This window comes from Ptychodera flava, chromosome 11, assembly GCF_041260155.1.
Source record: "Ptychodera flava strain L36383 chromosome 11, AS_Pfla_20210202, whole genome shotgun sequence".
In the NCBI taxonomy this organism is placed as follows: domain Eukaryota; kingdom Metazoa; phylum Hemichordata; class Enteropneusta; family Ptychoderidae; genus Ptychodera; species Ptychodera flava.
Window position 1 is genome coordinate 22,198,934 of NC_091938.1, and position 18,779 is coordinate 22,217,712.

The 18,779-nt window shown below is 38.5% G+C and overlaps 1 protein-coding gene across 5 annotated transcripts in view; it reads right to left on the reverse strand.

The window, feature by feature from the left end:
• The window catches only part of LOC139143827 (low-density lipoprotein receptor-related protein 2-like), a 74,637-nt gene that overhangs the window by 13,237 nt on the left and 42,621 nt on the right, over positions 1-18,779 (reverse strand). For 4 of the 5 annotated variants that reach the window (XM_070714402.1, XM_070714401.1, XM_070714403.1 and 1 more), the window contains 13 exons: positions 18,104-18,223; positions 17,335-17,415; positions 16,239-16,496; positions 15,750-15,998; positions 14,656-14,904; positions 12,906-13,148; positions 12,191-12,307; positions 11,112-11,240; positions 10,690-10,800; positions 10,083-10,202; positions 8,909-9,175; positions 997-1,122; positions 57-332 (listed from right to left, as the gene is read on the reverse strand). In XM_070714402.1, the coding sequence (XP_070570503.1) occupies positions 57-332; positions 997-1,122; positions 8,909-9,175; positions 10,083-10,202; positions 10,690-10,800; positions 11,112-11,240; positions 12,191-12,307; positions 12,906-13,148; positions 14,656-14,904; positions 15,750-15,998; positions 16,239-16,496; positions 17,335-17,415; positions 18,104-18,223 (2,346 nt within the window). The remainder of the gene's footprint in view (positions 1-56; positions 333-996; positions 1,123-8,908; positions 9,176-10,082; positions 10,203-10,689; positions 10,801-11,111; positions 11,241-12,190; positions 12,308-12,905; positions 13,149-14,655; positions 14,905-15,749; positions 15,999-16,238; positions 16,497-17,334; positions 17,416-18,103; positions 18,224-18,779) is intronic. The other variant, XM_070714406.1, reaches the window with a different exon arrangement.

Consider the following 18,779-nt stretch of genomic DNA (forward strand, 5'->3'; position numbering starts at 1 on the left):
AAATTATTTGATGTAGGAGAATACCTGAAAAATATCAGCAAAATCACAAATTTTACCTTCACCGCATGACTCCATATGGTCGGGGACGTCACAGTGCTGCCAGACCACATCTGGATCAGTCGTGTAACACCAGGGACGTAGTTGACCATGTGCCTGGCCAGGATTCCTACAGTAATTGTGATCACCGAGACCTTGATCTTGAACCAGCTCCGGAGAATAGTTGTGCTGGTGCGGCGTTTGTTCTGACCATCGCTGGCAAGGGATGCCCCTGGACGTGTGGTTGACCGTTCCTCTGTAATCCATGCCACCGTGGACTGTGTAGCATTCTCCTCCTGAGAGAGTCAGGGGGAATTTATCGTCTATGCAATGTATTTTATGTATCTGATTTATTTGCATCCGTAGTGTACACATCTGAAGCCCTTTAAACCACGGTTACTCTTGGGGTGGAGTGAACATGGACAATGGCAAGAACTTCAAGTTGGCGAAAAATAGCAAGAATGACCAAAGAACGAAAGGAGACTCATCCGATACGGAAAGTTTAAGGGCTTTAGACAATATATATAACAAAAGTTAAAAGGTCAGACAGTTAAGGTAGAATGCGCCTCGGGGACAGATATTCGGACTTTCAAATTTTAACCATACAATTTTTGTCTACCACTTGTTGGGGCTCAGTTTCAAGTTCACGGAGTAAATTAAGTTTTTTGTGGAAACCGAAAAAATCTTATTTTCTACACAGAGTTAACGCAGATGGTGGCCATTTTGAATTTCAAGTTTTGTCATTAGTTTCTCTGGTACCAAATTTTGCACGATGGCCCCTGATTCTTATTCTTTATTTCGAATGGGAATAGTTTAAAGTTTTCTTGAGGAAAGTTGGGAAAAAAGCTTTTCTTTCCATTTCGAGGTGCGGACTACCTCAAAAACCCAAATATTTCGACCTGTTTAAAATCATTTCATGGGCAATGTTTTCTCAAACGATAGTCACAAAAAACGACTTACTGTAGAGACAGTCCCATTCGTCGCTGCGGTCATCACAGTGATTCCGCTGGTCACAGGTGTGTTCCTTTGCAATACAATACTGATTCCGACACTGGAATTCTGTCGCTTCGTCACATTTTCTCACATCTAGCGAAAAACAGGCAAAAACATTATCTTACTGACGAGACACGATCTTTCCTCGAGTCGATGGGATTACTTTGTGTCTCTTACTTAATGTATAGTATCCTGTGTCCGCTAACAAGTAGTTGGAGTGTGTTGTAGTTTTAGGAGGAAGATATTCCACAAAAAAGACGGATCAGCGATTATCGTCTCAGTTTGGTAATTTGGCAATAAAGTTGAGGTTATTAATTAGCATAGGTTTTCCTGTTTAATTATAAAGGGTAGAGGGTTCTCCCTCTACTGCTTATAGTTTACCCAACTGCCTACATCATGGTCGACACCAGGGAAGACTATGGTAGATGTTATGTTAGATATTTGTGTATTTGTCCGCCGTAGTGAGAGTTGGCAAACGTGTAGCAGAGAGCCATTAAGGTAGAATGCGCCTCGGAGACAGAAATTCGGACTCTAAAACTTTTACAACAGGGATTGCGGTCATTTTGAATGTCACAAGTCGGTAAATATCAGTTACTCTGTTTCTTTGTCACCAAATCTTGCACTGTGGCCCATGATTTTTGTTTTTGATTTCCAAAGGGATTGGTTTTAAGTTTCTTTACGCATGTTGCTGAAAGTTTGAGTAAAAGTTTAAGTTTCTCAATTTTGAAGCGCTTGCTACCTTAATTAGAACCTAGATGAATGCGGAAAGTGCAACGAAATGTGCTCGCTCACTTTTCTTACGCACCCACATGTCCCGGATGTGGGTCTCTGTCAGCCATTGGTTCGATCGTTCCCTACTGTATCTGTCGTTTTTGGACTGTCAATTGTGCTGTCACCTGACTTGCAACTTGAGTTGTAAGGTCGATATTTAATAGTCCGTGGGCTGGAGGGGCCCACCGTGCACCCCCCCCATAAACCTACTACATGGGTATTTTTTGTTCTTTGGGATCTGCTGAACTAGAAAAAAGATGTTAACATTGGATATTTTGGGATGCACTACCTGTCTGCACTGGTTTTTGATTTGTATGTACCGCAAAAAATGGCGAAAAATGGGTAGGGGTAAGGGGTACTATATCCTCCCCTAAATTGAGTAAACTAGCATGAAATAGCACAAACCTTACATTTTTGGAAAGCTCAGATACTGCACTTTCTGAGGAATACCAACTTTAGCAAAATTAATTTGTGTACATAGAATAGGACGACTTTAAAATGAATTTTTTTGACAATTTTGAAATTTTTTACCCAAAATACCATGTAACAATTGTGATCTACTTTTTATTAAGCAAAATTTTCACAACTTTTTGTGTTTAAATTATTCATTCCGACATATTAAACAAGAAAAAAAGTGTTAACATCAGATATTAACTATACACTACTTCTCTGGCGTCAATTTTGAATTGCGTGTATCTGTATGGGGTGTGCAAAAGCTAGGGGTAGGGGTACAACATTCTTTCCTTGATGAAGTAAACTGGCATGAAATGCCATATACCTTATAGTTTTAGAAAGCTTAGATACTGGCCTTTCTAAAATGCATAAGTTTTTAGTAAAAAAAATATGACGTCATAGAATTGGATAACTTTAAATCGATTTTTTCTGGTAATTCAGCAATTTTAACCGGAAGAAAATACGATAACTATTGTTTCCTCCCAATGAAGCAAATCAAACAGATTTATGGATGTTATTTACTAATTGCAATGTGCTGAAGAAGAAATAAATGTCAAAATTGGGTATTTACAATCCATTATTGTCCTGCTCACTCAAATTGCAAGTTTTGCTACATTGGTATATCGTGAATGGGCATTTTATTGTTATGCAATGAACTAATGCACAGCCTTAAAAAGAAGATTTTAAAACGCACACACATAGTCATATTGCCATTTCCTCCTTAAGTAAATAGATTGTTGATGACTGTCTATTTTTATAATTTACTTTTTAAATATTTTCTATGAAATAATTTTGATAAGACGTATTTGGAAAATTGTGTATGCCTCCTTGTCTTACTTATACAGCAAGCATTACTAACAATCTATTAGGCCGTGGGCTAGAGGGGGCGTCTACGTGCACCTCCCCCCCCCCAACCGCACAGGATAATAACCTGTATTTTTCAGAAGCCTTGGGATCCCTAGAATAAGAAATAGGATTTTAACAGACAAAATATAGGGACTCAATAGCTGTTACGGTCATGTTTTGAAGGGTGCCGCAAAATCACGATTTTGTGACCCACATGGATTTTTGTCAAACCTGTCTTCATGTACGTCATCTGCTGAGCTTACTGTTTAACATGACCTAGCTTAAGGGGTATCATTAGAAAGGTGATGTATTCTTCTTGATAATGTTATATAGCAATATGCAATATCTTCTATAGTTTTTATGAAATAGGGCCATAATTTACCCCATACCCCAAAGTTTATGTCGCAAATTACTGTCAAAACTAATCTAAATTCTACCAATTATTTACCTAGACATAATACAAAGGGTAATGCTGTGTATTAACTTTGTGTTATTTGCTACAGGTACATGTTAGAAACCTGAAATAAACTTTTGACAGAAAAAATATTGGGATCCTGTAGCTGTAACAGTCATATTTTGAAGGGTTCCGCAAAATCACAGTATTACTGAATCACATTCGTTTTTGTTAAACCTGTCTTCTTGTAAGTCTTCTACTGAGCTTATTTTGAACATAAAGAGGCATATGCGATATCATTTGAAAGTTAATTTACTTTTCTTCAAAATGATATATTGCAATATGCAATATCTTCTATAGTTTTCATGAAATGAGACCAAAACTTACCCCATACCCCAAAGTTTTATGTCGTAAATTACTGTCGAAACTAATCTTAAATTCTACCAATTATTTACCTAGACATTATACAAAAGGCAATGCTTTGTATCAAATTGTTTTATTTGATACAGGTACATGTTAGAAACTTGAAATAAACTTTTAACACAAAAATATCCGGATGCTGTAGCTGTAACAGTCATATTTTGAATGGTACTGCATAATCACAGTATTGTCAACTCGCATACATTTTCGTTAAACCTGTCTTCTTTAAGTCGTCTACTGAGCTTATTTTTTATTATAACGTGGCAAGTTGGGCATCATTAGAAAGTTAATTCACTCTTCTTTAAAATGATATGTTGCAATATGCAATATCTTTTACAGTTTTCATGAAATAGGACCACAACTTACCCCACACCCCAAAGTTTTATGTTCCAAATTACAGTCAAAACTCATCTCAAATTCTGCCAACTATTTACCGGGACATAATACAAAGGGCAATAATTTGTATTAAATTAGTTTATTTGCTACAGGTTCATGTTAGAAACTTGAAACGAACTTTTAACAGAAAAAATATTGTGATGCTGTAGCTGTAACAGTAAATTTTGAAGGGTACCACAAAATCATGGTATTGCCAACTCGCATACATTTTTGTTTAGCCTGTCTTATTGTAAGTCATCTTCTGAGCTTATTTTTTAACATAAGTTGGCTATTCGGGTATCATTAAAAAGTTTTTTTTCCTTTGATATAATTTTTTGCCAGAAAGCGACTGACATATTGTAATATGCATTGTAATATTGTAATATCATCTTAAGTTGTAATGAAATAGCAAACATCTCATCACCCCAGCCCTTAGTTTGATTTGCAAACTACATCTGTTCTAAAACTTTGCAGTTTGCGAATTTGGGATATGGGGTAAGTGTTGGTCCTATTTCATGAAAACTATTGAAGATATTGCATATTACAATATGTCGGTCGCTTTCTGGCAAAAATTGTCTTTCCAATGATAGCCCATAAGATAGGTTAGAGTAAAAAGTAAGCTCATCAGATGACTTACAAGATAACACATTTAACAAAAAACACATACGAGTGGGCAAGACTGTGACTTTACGGTACCCTTCAAAACATGACAGCAGCAACCATTCAATCCCAGTATTTTGTCTGTTAAAAGTCTATCTCATATTTGTGACATGTCTATGTAGCAAATAAAACAAATTTCATACAAATCACTGTCTTTTGTAATATGTCTAGGTAAAAGCTTGGTAGAATTTGAATCAGTAGTGACAGTAATTTGCAATATAAACTTAGGGGTATGAGGTAAGTTTTGGTCTTATTTCCTGAACACTAAAGAAGATATTGTATATAACAATATGTTATATCAAAGGAAAAAAAACTTTTTAATGATACCCCAATAGCCAACTTATGTTTAAAAAAAAGCTCAGCAGATGACTTACAATAAGACAGGTTAAACAAAAATGTATGCGAGTTGGCAATACCATGATTTTGTGGTACCCTTCAAAATATTACTGTTACAGCTACAGCATCACAATATTTTTTCTGTTAAAAGTTCGTTTCAAGTTTCTAACATGAACCTGTAGCAAATAAACTACATTTAATACAAATTATTGCCCTTTGTATTATGTCCCGGTAAATAGTTGGCAGAATTTGAGATGAGTTTGACTGTAATTTGGAACATAAAACTTTGGGGTGTGGGGTAAGTTGTGGTCCTATTTCATGAAAACTATAAAAGATATTGCATGTTGCAATATATCATTTTTAAGAAGAGTAAATTAACTTTCTAATGATGCCCAACTTGCCACGTTATAATAAAAATAAGCTCAGTAGACGACTTAAAGAAGACAGGTTTAACGAAAATGTATGCGAGTTGACAATACTGTGATTTTGCAGTACCATTCAAAATATAACTGTTACAGCTACAGCATCCGGATATTTTTCTGTTAAAAGTTTATTTCAAGTTTCTAACATGTACCTGTATCAAATAAAACAATTTGATACAAAGCATTGCCTTTTGTATAATGTCTAGGTAAATAATTGGTAGAATTTAAGATTAGTTTTGACAGTAATTTACGACATAAAACTTTGAGGTATGGGGTAAGTTTTGGTCTCATTTCATGAAAACTATAGAAGATATTGTATATTGCAATATGTCATTTTAAAGCCAAATAAATTGTCTTTCTAATTGCAGCCCATAAGTTAGGTTATGGTAAGAAGTAAGCTCAGCAGATGACTTACAAGACGACACATTTAACAAAAACATATGCGAATCGGTAATACTCTGCCTTCACGGTACCCTTCAAAACATGCAAGTAACAGTCATTCAACCCCAATATTTTGTCTGTTAAAAGTCTAACTCATATTTTTGACATGTCCTTGTACCAAATAAATTATATTTTACACAAAGCATTGCCTTTTGTAAAGTGTCTAGGAAAATAATCGGTAGAATTTGACATTAGTTGTGACTGTAACTTGTGACATAAAACTTTGGGGTATGGGGTAAGTTTTGGTCTCATTTCATGAAAACTATAGAAGATATTGCATATTGCAATATATCATTTTGAAGAAAAGTAAATTAACTTTCAAATGATATCGCATATGCCTCTTTATGTTCAAAATAAGCTCAGTAGAAGACTTACAAGAAGACAGGTTTAACAAAAACGAATGTGATTCATTAATACTGTGATTTTGCGGAACCCTCCAAAATATGACTGTTACAGCTACAGGATCCCAATATTTTTTCTGTCAAAAGTTTATTCAGGTTTCTAACATGTACCTGTAGCAAATAACACAAAGTTAATACACAGCATTACCCTTTGTATTATGTCTAGGTAAATAATGGTAGAATTTAGATTAGTTTTGACAGTAATTTGCAACATAAACTTTGGGGTATGGGGTAAATTATGGCCTATTTCATAAAAACTATAGAAGATATTGCATATTGCTATATAACATTATCAAGAAGAATACATCACCTTTCTAATGATACCCCATAAGCCAGGTCATGTTAAACAGTAAGCTCAGCAGATGACGTACATGAAGACAGGTTTGACAAAAATCCATGTGGGTCACAAAATCGTGATTTTGCGGCACCCTTCAAAACATGACCGTAACAGCTATTGAGTCCCTATATTTTGTCTGTTAAAATCCTATTTCTTATTCTAGGGATCCCAAGGCTTCTGAAAAATACAGGTTTGTTATCCTGTGCGGTTGGGGGGGGGTGCACGTAGACGCCCCCTCTAGCCCACGGCCTAATAGATTGTTAGTAATGCTTGCTGTATAAGTAAGACAAGGAGGCATACACAATTTTCCAAATACGTCTTATCAAAATTATTTCATAGAAAATATTTAAAAAGTAAATTATAAAAATAGACAGTCATCAACAATCTATTTACTTTAAGGAGAAAATGGCAATATGACTATGTGTGTGCGTTTTAAAATCTTCTTTTTAAGGCTGTGCATTAGTTCATTGCATAACAATAAAATGCCCATTCACAATATACCAATGTAGCAAAACTTGCAATTTGAGTGAGCAGGGACAATAATGGATTGTAAATACCCAATTTTGACATTTATTTTCTTCTTCAGCACATTGCAATTAGTAAATAACATCCATAAATCTGTTTGATTTGCTTCATTGGGAGGAAACAATAGTTATCGTATTTTCTTCCGGTTAAAATTGCTGAATTACCAGAAAAAATCGATTTAAAGTTATACAATTCTATGACGTCATATTTTTTTACTAAAAACTTATGCATTTTAGAAAGGCCAGTATCTAAGCTTTCTAAAACTATAAGGTATATGGCATTTCATGCCAGTTTACTTCATCAAGGAAAGAATGTTGTACCCCTACCCCTAGCTTTTGCACACCCCATACAGATACATGCAATTCAAAATTGACGCCAGAGAAGTAGTGTATAGTTAAATATCTGATGTTAACACTTTTTTTCTTGTTTAATATGTCGGAATGAATAATTTAAACACAAAAAGTTGTGAAAATTTTGCTTAATAAAAAGTAGATCACAATTGTTACATGGTATTTTGGGTAAAAAATTTCAAAATTGTCAAAAAAATTCATTTTAAAGTCGTCCTATTCTATGTACACAAATTAATTTTGCTAAAGTTGGTATTCCTCAGAAAGTGCAGTATCTGAGCTTTCCAAAAATGTAAGGTTTGTGCTATTTCATGCTAGTTTACTCATTTAGGGAGGATATAGTACCCCTTACCCCTACCCATTTTTCGCCATTTTTTGCGGTACATACAAATCAAAAACCAGTGCAGACAGGTAGTGCATCCCAAAATATCCAATGTTAACATCTTTTTTCTAGTTCAGCAGATCCCAAAGAACAAAAAAATACCCATGTAGTAGGTTTATGGGGGGGGGTGCACGGTGGGCCCCTCCAGCCCACGGACTATAAAGGCTCCGGGCTTCTATTTTCATCAGTTGTATTCCTTCAAGTTTAGGTGCTATGTCACTGCTATTTTATTGTTTTGTCCACTAGTATTCTAATCTGATGTGGTATTGTCAAATTGGTATGGAGGGCTAGAGTTATATGCAATAATGTAGCCCGGGGTCAGTGCGACGGTTGTTGCTGTTGGTGCGCCTAGGGTGTGTGCGACGTTTATTGGAGGGGCAACAACATCAACATCAACAACAACCGTCAACCCCCTACCCCCTCACCCCCGTTATATTATTTCAGTACGAGGTAGAATACGATTTCCTCCGGTATTCTTTTAGCAATGAGGGTGTTTGAGTGATTGTCAGATCGTGTATTTGGCTCGCTATTAAAATTCGCTCCTGCGTAGAGTAACATGTTCTAACACTTGTCACGGTTTATTTGTCTCATAACTTGGAGGTTTGTCTGATCTGTTTTACAGTCTGTGATGCGTTCTTGGTGTGTCAAGTTTGTGAACAGTCTTTCGTGTATACGCCTTTTGAACGTGAACGTGTACGTGTGCGATTACAATAACCATGTTTTGCGGCATTCAGACAAATGTGACGTGTTTTTTTTATTGAATACACACCGCCGTCACAACGTTGCTGGCGATTGCCGGCGTCGCAGAATTCCCATCGAACATCAGGATCGGTAGTGTAGCACCAGATCCCAGCCTCGTTGTCGGGATTTCGGCAGTAGCTGTGGTCACCCAGCCCCGTGTTCGAGTAGAACTCGTCGGTTCTGTTATGGCTGTGGGGTGTTTGAGAAGACCACTTCTGGCAGTGCCTTCCCGACACGGTCGTGTTCACCTTACCACGGTAGTCGTAACCATTGACCAACATGTAACATTCGCCACCTCAGTGGAGAGACAACAATAAGGAAGTCAGTCACGTGATACCTTGCTGCCTGCTACCAGGTGCGTGTGGTGCCATGCGCACGCTTGTATTTCTGTTAATCCGTAATCCTTGATTTTACGGTAAAGTATCTATCGATTAGGTTTTGGATAAATTAAGGAAATCTCCGGGATTGCTAAAGTCGGGTTTTTCCACTAAAGTCACCCTAACCTTTCATATAGCATTAGCACACTTCAAATACACACTGCGACCCATTCATCAATGGCAAGATGCATTATCTATGGGAAAAAAGACAGCAGTCTCACAAAAATTGGGGGCTAATTTTATGGGGGCTAATTTTGAAGCTTATGGAGTAAATATAGTTTTCACCGTCTTAGTTTTGTGAAAATCGGGAATTGTATTTCCCCATAGAGATAACACAGGGATGGCAGCCATTTTTAATTTCAAATATTAGGTAATTTGTTTCTCTAGTACCAAAATTTGCACTTCGATCCCCGATTTTTATTCCTGATTTTGAAAGAGAATCATGGAAGAAAGTTAAACTTGCTTGAGGAAAGCTTTAGAAAGATTTGAAGTCTTTTAATTCTCGAGGCACATATTATCTTAATGTATATTGCAGATACTGTACTGTTCAAAAAAAATTGGGTGCCCACTTTATAACCTCATCTGAAGTCGCCTTGGCTATGAAAACGCTAGTTGTTTTTAGGAAGAAAACAATTTCTGTTTTGCCATTTACAACAAGAATCGATGGCATAATGTTAAGTTTATTCGAGTTCTCTAATACGCATGGAATGGCGTATAGTTGGTAATACATTTGTCATGCCAGGGCTTCAAGTTCAAGTATGCATTTTGTTTTCTTGTTAATTTTTGACTTTCTCCAAGTTAACTTTGAAAGATACAAAAACTTACGATAGTCACAATCCCATTCGTCGGTCCAGTCAAAGCAATCATTTTCCGTGTCACACACCTTGTCCAATGGAATACAGAGTTTGTTCACACAGGTGTGTTCTTTTTCACTATTGCAGACAGCTGTGGGTGAAGAAAAACGCTGAACACGTGAGTAGTAGTGATAATAATATGATGCCGGCAAATATGATAGGCAGTCGGGCCTTAAAGGTATACTGTCACCTGTTCTAATTTTGCCACAGATACCATCGTAAGAGAAAATCTAGCCAATCACAGATTTTAAGTGTGTGGCCGCTTTTTAAAAACAGCGCCCTCACATGGGCATTTTGAATACCAAGGAAGGCCCGTTTGACCATATATGGGCACATTTAGATTACAAGTGACTATATACCTTTTATGGTATATTTACAATTGTCATAGTGACATAGGGGCACACTGTGCAATGCTTTTGTAGTTGTGTAAGTTGTGAGTGAACCCATGGAAGTATTAGTACCTCGATGATGAACATGACTTTTTTACTTTAAAACAAAGCGAGGACCACGTACAACCTCTCTCTCTCTCTCTCTCTCTCTCTCTCTCTCTCTCTCTCTCTCTCTCTCTCTGTACTTACGATAGTGACAGGAACGTTCGTCGGTGCCGTCTCTACAGTCAACGATGAAGTCACAGACTTTGGATTTCTTGATGCAGCGTGTCTCGTCGCACAAGAAACCTCGACAAATTCCTACATATCAAAGACAGACTACATGTAAAACCACTTCTCAAACGGCTCACTTATCTTCTGAGAGAAAAAGTGGATTCTAATATTCGCTAAATGATAACAAGAAACGCTCAGATACTATCGCAGCATACATGAATTTCTGTTGGGATAAGCGTCTCTGTACAATATATGACCCATCGTGTGCGCATAGCTGATATTTTTTGCACAAGTCATAGAATATAATATGCACGGAAAAGCATACCAATTTTACTGTGTTAAGCGGAACATTTGTTGTTAATGTGTACTTTTAGGCTCGCATTCTCCAAAATACTCACGGCACTGTTCTTGGGTTTCATCGGAACCATGAAGGCAGTCTCGATAGCCATCGCAAACTTTGTCCTTGGAAATGCAAGTCTCTCCGTGCGAGTGCCCTCTCTCGCACAGGAATTCATCGTCGCCGCAGCCTGTGTCGAAGATGAAATGTCCCATACGATTAAGGGAGTGACGATGTACTAAAGACATCGAATGACCGGTACACATCGAAATCGTTTGTGTCAGAAGTGCGTCGATGCTGCTCATTTGCATGTTTACGATAAAAATATTCACTATTTCTCGCTACGTAAAATAGCTTTTGTCATGTGCCGGGGTGGGGTGGGTGGGCGCAAACTACATGATATTGCAATGCATTGAGGGTAAAAGTGGGCTTTTCACCACTGCAAAAATTTTGGGGTGGGGATTCAATGAACACTTTTAATGCAGATATATTTTGTTTCCATGGCAAAATAGTCCTTTTTGTTCGTGAAACCGGCTGAACCCATGTATCTGCTCAACTTCAGGCATTTCTTGTATAGAAATTCATGTAAACCCAAAACTGTACTTTGGCTTCTGTAATCTTGTGTGTTTTACCTGTTGACATCCGCCATATTCAAAACATGGTTGTCCGCTTGAAACTTTTCTGACTCACTTATTTATTTTAAATATCCAAGGCCAACAAACTCTTTGAGGTAGAAAAGCGTAAATTTGTGTCATGATATTCCAAGGCTGGTAAAATAAAACACATTCTCAGAGGCCATAAAACAAATCCTGTTTCCAGTGAAATGTCTCCGAAAATTAGGGTAGGTAGGTCGGAGAACCTTGTAAATTTTTAAATTTCAATTGGCAGAGATCGATAAAAATGCGGTAAAATTTAGAGAATTTAGTCAAAATTTTTTGAAAATGCGAAAATAATGGCAAATGTTGGCGAGTTTTCTAGATCGGTTGGTCGGGTTACTGGAAACACGTAATATTTATTTGTCTCGATTTAAGTCTTGTTGGGATACAAAAATCATCTTTACAGTTGATTAGCATGAAAGAAGACGACAAAATTCATTAGCTGGAGTTCGAAAATTTACAGAACGAAACGTTGAATTATTACCGTCACAATATTTTTCGTCACTTCCGTCTCTGCAGTGTCGGACGCCATCACAGACCAGCCACGATTGGACACATTCCCATCCATGCTCGCAAGCGAAGTCATCCCCTGAACAGACAGCTTGGAGGGCGAATGGAGAAATCCGTACAAGAATTGAGTCGCGAACACAGTCAAGGTTTACGTACTTCATACCGAGTGAAAAACTGTGCAGTCTCTTTGACCCGAAGAATTGTTTGAAACAGAAAAAAACTTGCAAGCGAATAACACATTTGTGTTGCATTTCTTATAGTTAAAGGGAAACAGTCGTCAGAGCTGCACCTGTGCGAGTTTCTTGTTTACAAAAAATGTATTTCGTGCACGATATGTGGATGCACCGCATCATCATAGCTGCAACATTTAAATTATACGTTGTAGATTATGACAGACATGTTTTAACTTTCATCAATCACCATCGTAACTTGGATACAGTGTTTATTTTGGTCGTATGGGTCCCATACGACCTTTGAGCGCAGTTCCGACGACTGTATCCCTTTAACGTCGGTAATACAGTGTGCCTTAAAGGGATACAGTCGTCGGAACTGCGCTCAAAGGTAGTATGGGACCCATACGACCAAAATATTGACCCTTATATACAACAAGATATAGCAGCAAAAAATGGCGGCATTTTGGCCATACCAGTAGGGCTTTCTCTCGCCTAGAAGTCAGGTAATAAACACACCTGTTTTGCTCTTGTAATAATTGGTCTTGTAGTAAGTACCAAGTCCAGTGGCAGTTGTTTCTGGCGTCTCGGTGCTCATGTAGCAATTTGCCGTTTTTGCATAATCGGCCGAGTGGCACACGAACTCTGGCCCCTCCAGACAGAATCGCAAACACTGGTCAAGGCCTACACGCCGAATGATGTGGTCATTATACGACGTGAGGGCGCTAGTCACAGTCTTGAAAAAGAAACTCCTGGGAAAAGCTAGAATGTTACACAGAATGGAGATAGAAGTTTACTGTTAAAGTTATTCGATTATGGCTGATTTGCATATCAATAATTGGCACAAAAAGCATGTAAGCTGTTGTCAGTTATCATCAGTATCACTTCGAAGTTTTGACAGCGTGTCACATTCGCATGCCTCTCCCTCTTAATTAAAATCATGATCAGCTGCTACAAATATGGCTGAATGTCTTTAACCCTTTTTCTAATTATAAGCTTAGTTCGGTGAAAACATGTTGTTTACCGTACCATTGATGTATGCTGATTCCTTTACAGGGAATGGGAGCAAACAGATTACGGTAGTATGTACCTTGAAAGTAAAAGACTTTTTTTGCTCAAACTTTCCTTAAGGAATCTTTCAACTATTCTTTTTCAAAATCAAGAATAAACATCTGGGAAACCGTTATCGTGCAAATTTTGGTACAAGAAAGGATTTCCCAAGATTTACCGACATTTAAAATTCACAATGGCCGCCATCCCTGTTTTAACTCTGTATACAAAACTTAAATTTTCGAATTTCAAAAAACTGAGTCGGTGAACAGTTTCTTACACCAAGAGCTTAAAAATGAACCCCATCAAGAGGTATATCAGAAAAGAATTGTAAAAGTTTGGGAGTCCAAATATCTGTCCCCGAGGCGCATTCTACCTTCAAGGTTGGATTTCTTAAAAAATTTGAACGCTGAAATACTTGTGACAGGATCAGAGTAACTTCTTCAAAATTAGAGTCAATGAAACCAGCATTACGCCTCAAAAGTTCAATAGTATCCATATGACTCTCTTCTTCTTGTGTATTTCTAAAGTGTTTTCAGGAGCATTGGTTGAGTATGCAAATCAAGTTATAATGAATTATTACTAACGTTAGAACACTCAAAGGCCTAAAATTGTGCACTATATGCCTTGGAGTGGTTTTCATCAAAGTGATTTTATATTACCATGCCCTGCCCGTCACATTTTGATTGGTCGAGCTGAACCACGTGACTGACCACAAATACACAGTAATGGTTTGTTTGCATGCCCGTGAATATGAATAATAAAATTAACAACTCAAAGTATCGTAACTTTACACCTCAAACGTAAATCATAATCAATCACAAAATAAAATGGAGCACTTGTTGGTCAAGTTGAGATACTTTTTTCTGAAAACATCTCCGGATTTGCCAATTTTTTACAGCGCACGTGACAGTGCGTCGCGTATTGCTCAGTTTCTGGGGCCTAGTTGTCGTTCGCCCCTGAAATTTTCGGAAATTTTGACGGTTTTCTTGAGTTCGCTGATAATATAATGGAAATAACAGACTCCGCTCTGACCATTAACGTTGATTTGTGGGCGTGGGCTCAAGGAAAGCCTCGCCCGTTTATTTTTGGCTTTCCTCTCGCCCCTTGCCCACAAATAAACGTTAATGGTCAGCGCGTCGCCCGTTATTTCTATATTAGTAGCTATTTATCATTTATATGATTATGAAATCGCCTCTCAGAAACCGCTGTCTCTTACCATCTACAACCTCAAAGTGGGAAAATTCCGCACTGGTGAGCAAAGTGACATTGGGTGACGTCATCGATATTTCTTGCAGCAGGCACAGACCACTGGTTGACCAGTCGACGGCCACACAGTCGAACAGGGTTTCATTCATACACAGAGAAAGGCATCCAACCATTGATGACGATGTTTCGACTTTTTTTCCTTCGGTTAACGATGATGTGACACCAGGATATTCCTTGAACTGGTTGTAGGGATAGGTCTCTGCGGGTAAAGCAATGATTAGTCAGACATATTCAAATCGACTGGTGAATCTGCACGAGGGCGCCACCAAGAGACAGCCAATTCCACTCGAGTAGTTACCAATCAGCAAAGTTCAGAAAACTGGACGGCAATGCGCTCAATTATTCAATTGGAACAGTCTTTTTGTAAGATTTTGATTCAAGGTCTACCGCAGTCTTGAGGTTGTTTCTGGTATCTTCGTAGGCGTATTTTGACATTGGGCAAACCAAGGGAACCAAGTGGAGTGATGGAAATATGACTTGAGAAAAGTTATTCGTTCTTTCGCTGTAAGTTATCTATGGTGCATTACCCTTTCTCTTATTGTGTAGTTTAGTAGTAGTCCAGCGAGTGTCATGAGGGGAGGGGGGATCCGATTAGGAAATAAAATGGAATTTTTGTACTAGTGTCACTGGCTGTGACCAGTTTGAAGAAATCAACATCCAAGAAGTACCCGGGATATCTGTCATTTGGATTTGGTGTCACCGTATACATGATATCTTATGCGAAACAGCAAAGACAAAGAAGGCACTATGACACATTATCAAAGTTTAAACTTGAGGGAACGGTTTCAAAATGCTCTCTGTGTAAGAGGCAGAGAGAGAGAGAGAGAGAGAGAGAGAGAGAGAGAGAGAGAGAGAGAGAGAGAGAGAGAGAGAGAGAGAGAGAGAGAGAGAGAGAGAGAGAGAGAGAGAGAGAGAGAGAGAGAGAGAGAGAGAGAGAGGGGTCCGGGTAGGTGGGAGTTGAGTCGTTTTAAAGAGCACCTTTTGGCACAATATTATTGGCGTGCACTGTCACCTATCATGCATGTATCAATTAAAGTTACTCACCTTCGTGGAGTTCGTAGTGTATAAACTGATGGTCCGGTACTAGATTGACACTAGCACTCCATTTGTTCTCGGCGTTCACGTAGCATATGCCGCGACCTTTCCAAAAATCTACCGAACGACAGCGGAACCCCCACGAGCCAAGGCACGCCAGAATACACCCTTCCTCGTCAACGTCCATCACCGTAAGCTCGATGTACCCTTGTAGGGCAAAATTCGGATAGGCCGTCACTTTATCGAAAGGATAGCTTGCTGTGGAAAGAAAAGACTATATTTGTCAGGTGATAGTGGCAACAGGAAAGCTGTTGTAATAAGACTATGGAAAGAAATATGGACGTATTATTTTAAATTAGATATCTCATGAGAATCTCAGTAATATATGTATGCTTGAAGTTACTCAGATGGAAAAGTAGTGGTTTCTGCTCGAAACAATCTTAAAACTTGAGAGGAAAGGAGTGTCGTTGACACCATGGACAGCTGTGCACAATTTACCTTTCCTGTTTTCAAAATACACACTGACATTGCTGACCAACAAAGTGTTAGCCGAGTAGCTGTGGCTTTCTTCCAGTAGTTCGCACACGGAGTTACGCAGTGCGTTCACCGCACGACAGGCGAACTCAGTTTCATCCAGGCACGCGATCAGACACCGCTCGGTCGATGTGTTTGTGAGCACCTTCCTCGGTGACGACATCAGCGCTCGTCCGACGGTCTTCTGAAATTCGCTGTCCGGGTACGAAAACGGAAGAGGTCCTGGTCGGGGAACGGATAAGGAGTTAATGTTATAGCCAATATGGGGGGGGGGGGCACCTAAGAGGCCGATTTCCAGAAATATTGAGCGGAGGTGCTTCTATTAGTAAGTGCACTATTCAAAAACATTCCTATTGTCCCTCTCGGCCATAGGATAATGGCATTAAAATTTGTCATCAACCGAATTCTGCTGGGTTTTTTAAGTCGCCAGCTGAGCAATGTAATAAGAATTCCCCGCCCGCTGACAATAAATAATTGCCCGTCGAGCCTTTGTTCCAACCTTGATGCGGTAAAACAAGAACGCCAGTTCGCAAAGGAACGGACTAGGTACCTTTCTGCCGGGAACTGTTTTGTTGGCATACCGTGTATGTCTGAATTCTTAAAAAATGTTAATTGTAAACGGGTCTATAGATTAATGACATGACATTATAGCAACCATTACGACCCCTGTAGCTTTTATAAAGAACGTTATACTGCTAATTACAATGTATTGTAAAAGTAACAATTACTATGTTGTATTGTAAAAGTGAACTTCTTCCTATAGCATTGTCAGTATGAGGATTATTTACCCGCTCTTTTTAAGTTTATGTGGTTCTTGTTGAGCACATAGAACAGATTAATAGGATATTTATATGACTTGTATTGATCTTAGCAGGACCAAGCACGCGCCACGCCATCACGTGTTCAAATGAGAGAACGGTGTTTAGGTATATATGCATAATACATTTTAATATTAATATTGCAAAAGTAGTTAAATTTTTCGATACATGTTTATAAAAAACGAAGACCCGTGATAATCGAACTTATAGTTGGCGAGGTATCGCGACTGGTTTTGACTTACCTACGTAGTCTTCTTTGCAGCCGGTTGATTCGTGTTCACAACTGCCATCTTCACAGCGAACATGGCGACCTGGACAGGGCACTTTGTGGGAATGACACCAGTATGATTTTTAATAAATAAATGACGTTATTAGACCGTGCCATAAATACTAGATTATGATGATGAAGCATGTCTAATAGATACAGTACCATGCATTTTCGTGATTTTTCTCGTTTACATATTCTCTATATGCTAAGTAATTAAAATAACGATTTGAGGAATCTGTCTCGTCATCATATCCGTTATGTATGTACCAGTATATACATCCTTTCTTAACGAATTTATTGTGATGATCATTAGTAACATAATTGTCCCCGAGGTTATCGTTCGCCCAGTTAAAGCGATGAAATTCGTTTCTTCGCTTCGATAAAGTGTGTATGTGCGATGTATGATAGTGAGCATGCGTGCGTGAGTGCTTCACGAACTCTACAACGTGTTGAGCGGTCTCAGTCAGAAACATGTAACAACTTAGCCGGCTATTGAACCACTCTTTTTGGGAGTGGAGATTTAGCCGAGTGGTTCTGTCTGTGGCCTCTCAGCTAGGCGACTGATGCCGTGTGTTGTGGGTTCGAATCCGATTGAAAACTATCCGTATAATATATAAAATGGTTCTTGTTTATTGGTTATATCGAACAGCTTTTAGAACCTGTACCATTTGTGGTTTAACGTAATTGCATTATCAAAAAAGTGCGACGAGAAAATCAGTCTTCAAAAGGAAACGCGTGCTTACTGCTTCGAACACATTGGCCATCTGTCACGTTATCGCCGCATCCTGCGTAAATATCGCACATTTTGAGTCGCTTGACACATCTTCCATGGGGACATCGAACTTGACCTTCCTCACACGGAGCTGTTGTAGGCAACAATAAAAGCACCTGTTAACGTTGAAGTGATGTTGTTGCCTATTAACAGAATGTGTCTTTGGCGTGATAGGGTTATTTTCTCCGCGCCATGAGCATCAGCATCGGCGGGGAGGGCAGCGTCCGCGGCCGATGACTGCGCACACAACTGATACACTACACGTATAGTCAGAAGCTGGCTACAAAACAGACAAAAAGCAAAATCTCTTGTACGAAACGTATACCAAATGGTCCAACAGGACAGTTTTTATTTTTTAAAAACTTCAAAAAGTTTATCTAGTATTCTAATAGCCTCCATGTATCACTTAATTCGGTCCGATCAAGAAGTTTCCTAATTGCAAGAACGACCTTTGCGTCAGATTAAACCTATCATGCAAGTTGAACGGTCAATTTTCCACACGTTTTATACAAATGCGGACGTGAGCTCTCGACCAATCAGAACGAGGCATTGACATAATTTACTCATTCATTATGCATATGGTTGTAAATTCTAAAACTGGCGTGAATAAGCTATACTCTACATGTATTTAAATTTCATTACCCAGT